General features: G+C 37.0%; 1 protein-coding gene across 3 annotated transcripts in view; it reads left to right on the top strand.

Moving 5' to 3' along the window:
- Positions 1-5816, top strand: part of LOC117951812 — a 6820-nt gene extending 1004 nt beyond the window's left edge. For 2 of the 3 annotated variants that reach the window (XM_034883742.1, XM_034883743.1), the window contains 7 exons: positions 1397-1545; positions 1709-1841; positions 1946-2218; positions 2322-2597; positions 2699-2868; positions 2946-3062; positions 3505-3970. In XM_034883742.1, coding sequence (XP_034739633.1) covers positions 1531-1545; positions 1709-1841; positions 1946-2218; positions 2322-2597; positions 2699-2868; positions 2946-3062; positions 3505-3690 — 1170 coding nt within the window. In that variant the 5' untranslated portion in view covers positions 1397-1530 and the 3' untranslated portion in view covers positions 3691-3970. Of the gene's footprint in view, positions 1-1396; positions 1546-1708; positions 1842-1945; positions 2219-2321; positions 2598-2698; positions 2869-2945; positions 3063-3504; positions 3971-5785 lie in introns of those variants that run through there. The other variant, XM_034883741.1, reaches the window with a different exon arrangement.
- The last annotated feature ends 3591 nt before the right edge of the window (positions 5817-9407 follow it).

Below are 9407 nucleotides of genomic sequence, written 5' to 3'. Positions count from 1 at the left end.
TTTGGGGTCCCCTGCTGGAGCTGCTGCCCCCGCGACCCGATACCGGATAAGCGGTCGAAGATGGATGGATGGATGGAGCTGTAGGCCTTTATTGTCGAGTAGCTCTATTCATAATAAAATATATTTTTTTAAACCACAGTGTGTTTAGTGTGCAGAAATCTTAATTTGTAGCCTACAATAACTATAGTAATAACTTAAGCTGTCAGACTTATGTAGTGGAGTACTCATTACAACATTTCCTTTTGAAATGTAGTGGAGTAGAAGTAGAAAAGTGCCATGGAAAGAAAAGACTCAAGTGAAGTACAAGCATTTTAAATGTGTACTTAAGTACAGCACTTGAATAAATGCACTTAGTTACATTCCACCACTGCACATATCAATGGGCTGTCTCTACAACTTGTACAAAATAAGCCAACTATGTGAACTCTGACAAGTTCACAACTGCAGTGGGAAATGTGTTATAACATAGGATGTTCTTTGAGTACAGTAATGTTATAGCATGGTGTAGCGAATTAACATTTGACATGAGAACAAATCAAACAGGAAACAACAGCCACCATTTTTATAATAAGTCAGAATACTTCATATACTAGACCCCAATACTAAGAGTTTTTTTTAATCTTTCATACACGGCTATTTACCCCCATTAAAATTGAATAAAACAACCATTTACAAATTCTAAAGCTCACTTACGCTTTATTAGTTTAAATGTTTTATTTATTTAAATTGTATAGGTTTATACATTTGAACTTTTTATTAATTCACTTACCAGAATCGGCTTTATTGGCCTAGTTTGCAAAAACAAACAAGGAATTTGAAATTGGTTAGCCCTCAAAGTACAACACAACCACTTAACATACATATAAAAAATAGAGAGGACAATTAGAAATATTTAAAAAAATATAGTCAAGTATACAGTATAACAATACAACAGAATGTACAATTTTACAAGAAATATACATTAACAATTAAACACAGGGAAGAAATAGTGCATTATCAGTATGTATTTAGTCAATAATTAGGTAAAGTCGGATGTTTGAATTTTAAGGTGATTTAAAGGTGAAAGGATTTGTGGTCACTAATCTGACACAAAGTAGAATTGAAATACTGTGATACCCCAGCATGGTGTATTGAAGTTGTGTCAGTTAAAACAATGGCATCATTTCTACTTATTTTATGGCATGACAGGAGATATGGATTTAATAGGGCCTTGATTATTATTTTGTGGGCACAGAAACAAATGGAACATGCTAACATTTTTGTTAACATCTCCAGCTAGTATTACATTCTATACATACATTATCATAATATCTATCTATCTATATATATATATATATATATATATATATATCATATTCTTAATACCTCTGCTTTACTTGTATCTTTCTGATTTAAGGTTCATCTGCTGAGGTTTACCAAAGAAGTGAATGCTATGGCCAATTTGTGAGATTCCCATATACTTATACGCCACCTCATTTTAATGGACAGTTGTACTTCACTCCGAAGAAGGGTGGATCCAGGAAGCTAGTGATGGATAAGGATGAAGTGAGCAGCTTTTGGCGCTATGATTTATATTATCACCAATATCGCTATGGCATCCATGAATGGCAAGATCTTGAATTTGACAACAATCAACAAACCAGGTTTTGAATGAACAGTATCTACCCTCTGTCCTAAATAAATACATGTGTGTTATTCTCCAATTCAGGCTAAGGACCCACGACTCAAAATTTCCATTGGCTCAGTTGTACTCACAGATTTGACAGAAAGAGATGAGGGAATGTTTTCTGTCTCATTTGCCAATGCTATGCCATACGATATTATCAATCTGGAAATTTTGGGTAAGACTATTACACTATACTGTATACTTAAAAGAGCTATTCTATCAGAAAACCTTGTGTGTGCAATAAATCCACCTTGTTTTTCGCTTTATGTGCTTTTTCAGATTGTGCTTACGAGGCGTATAAAAAATACGGGACCTCATATGGCACTGTTATTCCTGGACAAACTGAATACATAGAGTTCCTTCACTTTCACAGTAAGGACCTGCCGATAGTCCTATGGAATCTCTCCGACCCTCAGGCCAATAAAGGAAGCAGATGGCGGATGAGGGGTTTAATCTGGGAGATTATGTATCTCACTTATGCAGATGGCGGCTACTACAACTTCAGAAAAAAAGACAAAACAGTGCTAACTAGGGAACGGATTCGAGTATTAGGTGATGTAAAAAAAAACAGACAGAAGCAGCATGTGAGCTGTTAGATTGCATGTACTGTATCTGATTAACTGTTTTGATACAATACACTCTTTATCACACACAGTGAATGACAGACGCTATTCAACAAAGGTGAAAACGCAGTTCGTCATTGATATTCCTCCGGGGGATGCCACGTGGACTGTGACTTTTACAACGTCAGGGGGAGATAAAAAGAACACATTGATGGAAGCAGGCAATTTGGTCACAGACAATAGGAGGATTCGGATCATGCCTGAGGGCATAGAGATTAATCCTGTAAATATCTCAGATTCTGGCACCTTTGAGTTCAGAGACCAGCAAGGTGTCCTGGTTCAGACTGTGGAGTTGGTGGTAGAGGAAGGTGAGCAACAGCACACATTATTTTGGAAAAATGTATGAACAAACTCTTAGTGATGATTCAAATTAACATAGCCCCCCCCCCCCATTCTTTTACTGTTACAGAACCTCCTCCTGTCCTTCAACCATATGTTTATATTGCAATCACCGGCGGGATTATCTTTGCGATGGTTTTCTGCTGTTGCTGTGTGAAAAGCTGCTGTTGTAATAACAGCTCTTCCAAAATGGACGAGTCTGCTCCTCAGACTGCAGCCGCAACTGATGTTTATTACCATGTAAGTACTTCCTTACATTCAGACCAACTGTTTCTAATATATGTATGTTTACTTCAAAGACCTCCTTCCAATTGCAGGATTCTATTCAACCTGAAGGCCCAAGTTACTCTGCTGCACCTGCTCCAGATAACTCTTATCAGCCAATGAATTCCTTTGTTTCTGGAGAACATACAACTACCCCCCTTGAGCCATCGGTAGGTTTTATACAAAGCTTACACACTTTTAAGTTCAGTTTTCAAGTTAATATCTTCCCCCATGACCAGACAGGTTTCTGTACAGTAACTTTGATGGCGGCTGGCATGGCCCCATATTTGGAGAAGCAGACAGAGCTAAGTAATGTTCTGCTGTGGATGGTTTTACGCAATATTCAGAACATTAATACGGCAGCAAATACATAGATTCTATATAAAGACATAGTGGAGTAATGGCATCCTGAGGAAATAATGAAGTCACACTCCATGTGTATGTTGCAATCCAAGCTTATCTGTTCATTTTTTGTTTTGAGAACCGGTTTGGCAAGGCATGCGTTTTAGTGCATGTGAGTGCCTCGTGCGTGCGTCAACAGATGCCAAGTTACTGACACATATTTATTAACTTACACAGCTGCACTGTTTTTTTTTTTACTTCTCTCTCCAGGTTGAATCTCTAGGTGAGCAGGGAGGCGATCCAGCTCCTACACTTGGCTCTGATTGTTGCTCCTCAGACCCTGTGCCCAAGTTTGAGCTCAATAGACAGTACATTCCCTCTGCACTCCCCCTCGTTTCAGACTCAACTTCCTGTGACGTTTACACCTCAGATAAACTCAACTTCAACTTTCTGTAAGGGGCACAAGGTAAATTAAAGTAATGCAGAGTAGAATTTACAGTTGTGCGCAGGCATGGCAAGAGTACTCACTTTCTGTACTCAATTAAAAGTACAGATACTTAAAAAATACTCTGGTAAAAGTAGAAGTACTGATTTAACTTATTTACTCAAGTAAAAGTAACAAAGGACAGGCTTGGAAATATACCTAAAGTATAAAAGTAAAAGTAGTCCCAGCTGAAAAACTCCAGTGGACATGGAAAAAGGCTCCTTATATTACATTGGCTACATTTTAAATGGATGTCTGCCAAAAAGCCTAAAACATCACAAACAGGACTACTATTACTGAGACAGAGACTGGGACTCCAGATTCTGACTGAGCAGCTAGATATGAATTCAGTTGTGATTCTGTGAGAATTCACAGATCTAGTTTCTCTTTTTTAATCTCCCCCTTAACATTTAAAGTAATCAACATGTATGTGTTTGTGTTCAAAGATGGCTTCTGGAAAGTAAAGAAAATATTAAATATGAATTACTAAACAGACATTAATGAAGAAGTTTCCCATAATTTAGAGTCATGCAGCACATTGGCCAGGAGTCATTCTTGATGCCTACTATCTCAAACATCTCTCTCAGAGATCTCTCTTGCTGCTTGTCTGCCGAATCTCTGGGATCTCTGTTTTCTTCATTTTCAATCATGTCGGCATACATACCACTATGTGCTAACGTTAGCGCCATCAAACCGCAATGATTTGGCGCAAATGAATGCCGCCAAATCTTTCGAGTCGTCTTAGTGGTGCATCAAGTGCAGCGTACAATGTAGTCCCATCCAATTAGATTTAATTTGGTTTTGATGACACGAACCATAACAACGGTAACTCCAGTTAAAATTATTTGAAACTTGTTAGTGAGGACTAGATTAGGACTGTCTTTAAAGCCGATTGTGGTTTCCAACTTTGCCCAGGTGTGTGTTAAAACACGGACAACTTCTCTCTTTTGATGCAACATGCAACCTCGCTAGTAGGTGACAGCTAACACAAACAACAGAATCACTAGCTAACTTACTTTAAATGTGCAAGAATTATAGACCAATACAACAAAAGGCTTACATGAACTGACATCATTTATGCAACTTATAGTTCTTAAACAGACAACACACACCGTCTCAACTGATTATCCTCCAGACAGCTAGTCTCTTTTTCTTTTCTCTCACTTTCTTCTCCGTGTGGCGCGCGCACCCACTTGCTGTGTGAAGCGCATGTCCGCTCTGTTCTCAATAATGACGACCTTTTGTACAAAATTAAAGTAACGAGCCATTTTGGAAAATGTAAGGAGAAGAAAGTACCTATATTTGTGTTAAAATGTAAGGAGTAAAAGTAAAAAGTTCCAGAAATTAAATAGTTAAGTAAAAATATCGTAACTTCCCATCTCTGGTTGTGTTTCGTGACCAGAGGTAAAAGTGTACCAATAGTGCACTGTAAAAATACTCCGTTACAAGTAAAAGTTTCCATTGAACATGTTTATTAAGTAAAAGTATTATCAGGGAAATTTACTTAACCCTTGTGTTGTCGGCCCTTTATCTCAACGTTTTTGTTGCTTTTTACAAAGTTTTTAGATGATTTTTTTGTTGTTGTTTTTTTCATTGATTTTGCCACCTTTTCCAACATTTTTCACTCTTTATTTCAACTTCCTTTATTTTGGATATAAAAAAACAACAACTTTGAAAACGGGTCAAATTTGACCCGAACACTTCATGAGGGTTAAAGTAATAAAAGTGAACATAGGCCTACTTAATGCAGAAAATTCCTCACAATTTAGAAACTGTAAACGATCTAAGCAGTTCAGGATTTAATCATTTCAGCTGTAGTTTTAGGCCTAAAACATATTTTATAAACCACAGTGTTTAGTGTGCAAAAATCTTAATTTGTAAAATGACTACAGTATTAACTTAAGCTGTATGGAGTTTACTAATGTAGTAAAAAGTACAATATTTCCACCTGAAATATAGTGGAGTAGAAGTAGAAAGTGGCATGAAAAGAAAAGACTCATGTTAAGTACAAATATCTCAAATTTGTACTTAAGTACATTACTTGAATAATTGTTCTTAGTTACTTAGAATACAGCCATTTCAGTATTTCACTGTGTGATATTTAACAAGTTCCCACAAACTTGCAAAGGCATGGTAATAGGTGTACAGAACAAGGACCACGTGTTCCTGTTTAAAGGGGCGCTATGCTAGACCGGGTAAACCCTGTCCACTCTGCTGGCCATTTGATTTCACCCTGCAGCTCGGTCTGGAAACCTGCACAGTTAATTCTCCTACTTTAGTTCACAGTTTTGCGGGAACCAATTACAAACTGGCTTATCTACCCGGTGCGCGATAGAGAAGTGACCAAGCAGCTTTTTGTTTACATTCAACATAGCGGCCAGCAAACGCCAACGAAGTGCAGCAAACTCGCTGATGCAACCGTCGCTTCGATGTCACCCGGATTGTTGTTCTGATTGGTTGAAGGACTATCCAATTGTGAACAGTCATTTGAACTATGCCTGTTGGCATAGCACATAGCTGTTGTGACGCAGAGGTTTGCCGGCCGAAAGTTGCAAGGGGGGCTTTTTTGGCTCACAGGCGCAAGGGGGGAGCAAGATGACCACCATTCAACTTGAAAAAAATTCATAAAACCATTTCAATGACTCCGATCAGTTAAGGTAAATTAAGATACAAAAACCGCATAGTACCTCTTTAATATTGAATATAAATGTGTTTCATAAACTCAGGTTATAATTCAAATGAATAACTTACACTTTATGCTGCTGCCAAAGATATTAAAGAAAGGCGGGATGATTTTAAAATGATGACTAAAAGTGAGTCTGGGTAGCAGATTTTATAAATTGAGGATTTCAAACTGACTTCAACACTCATAGAGGTCAAAATGCGACACAGCAGCTTTTCTTAGATATTCTTTTCCACATGGTTGTTTCAAACCCTTATGTGCCTTCAGCCTCATATATAGCAACTTGTTAGTGTGGCTTTTATTGTTACATTATAGAATTTATATACCATATGCTGTTATTTTTGTCTTTATACATTGTATTAATGTCAAGTACTATACAAGGAAATGTCATGTTTTGAAAAAAACTTACACTTATGTGGGATTGCACTCAGAAGTGTAAAGAGTTTTGTAAAATTCAGCAAATATGTAATGTACATGTGTATTTTGATATATCTGTAGATTTTATGTAAGCTGGTGCTTTTTGCATAAGCCCTTTTTGCAGCTCTGATAAACTACATTGATCATTATAAAACGAAATCAATGTGAAATTCTAAAATTTGATACAAATATAAGATATGTAACTATACTTACTGTATCGTTTTTATGCCTCCACATTGACAACCGCAGTGGCCTGAGGCCACTAAATGATCTACAAAAAAACTTTCTGGCATTTATTCAGTGACATAACCCGGGAGGGGAGATTGTGACCATATGTGACATTTGGTTTGATACTGGGTTGGTGACACTGCTCTCAGGTGCCCACATGGAACCTAACTTCATGTTGGTGGTTAAAAGCATTAAAAACCTTTTTTCACAATCTTTTTCTTAACAATGTGGAGTGAACGTGACTATACGGTTTACCTCTAAAATTAGTACTTTTTTGTTGTTTGCCAAGAAAGATGTGTTTTTTCTGTTGTTTTGATCTTCCAACTTCTTCATTTGAATTGTGAGGGCTAACTGTTGGATAAAGATCATGTCACATTATCAGTTCTAACTGTTGAATTGATGAATTGACAAATTGTGAATGAATGTGATCAAAGTACACTCAAAGAATATTGATGGAGCGGCTGAGTTTTTGGCTGTTAAACTATTAAAGGGGTACTTTAGCAATGTATTATTGCACTTTAATAATCTTAGGGGACATGTGAGACTTGTCAGACTTGACAAAGCTCCTCCAGAGCCACAGAAGACCTGTGGTGGAAGAAGTATTCAGATCGTTTTCTTAAAAGTGGTAAAGGCTACCACAATGTCCAAATCTGTGGTGTCTCTGTAACAAGTAAAAGGCATTAGAAAAGTATTAGCATAAAAATACTTAAAGTACGCTACCCAAAGTAAAAGGGCTCATACAGAATGGCCCATTAATGTATGTTCAATTATTGGATTATAATTATTGATGCCTTCATTTGTTCACGACTTTTATGCGATTTTTAAATGCGTTTTGTCACAAAGTCATTCTCTGCATTTAACCCATCCTTTGGGAGCAGTTACAGTTACAAAGTAGGATCCTCTTGACAGGCTGTGTGCCAAGATTAAACCTATTTGTTTCCAAGGATTTACAAAAACTAGAGGACAGGTGCTTACATATCAAAAAAATGATTTTTCTGCAGAGAAATGCACTGTAACCAATGAAGTAGGCAACAAATCCAAGGTACGTGTACTTGTACCTGAGCAGTCTATTTCTATTCATTGCTACTTAATTCTATTCCACTACAATTCAGAGGGAAGTATTATGTTTTTGCTCCACTACATTTATTCAAGAAAGTCCCATTAGGGTTGTACATAAAAAATATGATCTTTTAAAATTGTATGCAATGTTAATATCAACTACAAAACAGTAGTTAAAATTTGCTTAATCTCAACCAACTATAACATACTGTACATAATTTGCGCATAATAAATAATTAAAAGGTAAATCAAATAATATAATTTAACAGAGACAATTATCACTAATAGGCATTGTGCTGAGATAAGTGTCATCTTCAATACAGGGCAGTGTAAAAAAAGACTCAAAATCAAAATCATGCAAATGGCTTAAGTAAAAGTAGCCTATGTTTGCCTAAGTATTAGCATTAAATATGTATGGTACTTAATGTAGCCTATCAACAGTATTCTAAGGCAAAATGGCCCATTTCAGAATAATATACAACATCAGAGAATATGAACGGAAAAACAAACATGCAAAGCAGCCAACCCTGCTTGTAAAAATGGTTTATATTTCATTGTTACTGTATAGATTTTTTCTTTCCAGCAGATATCCCATGTATATCTCTGTTCCATAGGACTTCTACTTCGACTGCACTGTAACTACAATTTTTGTCTATTAAAACAAATGAATAGTATCCCTATGTTGGTGGTTAAAAGCCTTCAAAACCTTATTTTCACAATCTATTTCTTAGCAATAGGGAGTGAATGTGAATATACTGTTTACTTCTAAACTTTTTTGTTGCGACATCACAAATACAACTCACCCCGAACACCCTAAACAGTACAATAGTCCAAAGACAACACAGAGACTAAATACAAGAGGTAACGTTGTGATAAAAGAGACAAGTGACATGTGGATCAGCAACAGGTGAAACATATCACTGTGGGGTAGACAATCACAAACGCAGGACACACAAGGCAGGAAGTAAAACTAAAAAAGGGAAGACAGAAAAACAGACTACCACAATAAAACAAGAAACAGAACGAAATACAAAACCATGACAGATTTCTTTCAGACCAAGGTGGATCTTATCCATCAGCAGCTCTTGGTGTGTGCCCCATCCACTTCTAATTCTAATCAACCACTGGACATTGCTACCTACCCTGCTCATCTGCCTCAGTGCTACCTCTCCTCCTTCACGCCTTTGGACAAACATCTAGTGACCAAGCTGCTCACAACAACAAAGGCTTCCACCTGCTCCGTGGATCCAATGTCCATGTCAAAGCATGTCTGCCTGTCCTGTGTCTCATCATGGTGGATGT

Source organism: Etheostoma cragini, chromosome 10 (genome assembly GCF_013103735.1).
Source record: "Etheostoma cragini isolate CJK2018 chromosome 10, CSU_Ecrag_1.0, whole genome shotgun sequence".
Classification (NCBI taxonomy): domain Eukaryota; kingdom Metazoa; phylum Chordata; class Actinopteri; order Perciformes; family Percidae; genus Etheostoma; species Etheostoma cragini.
This window is presented reverse-complemented; position numbering and strand designations above follow the sequence as displayed.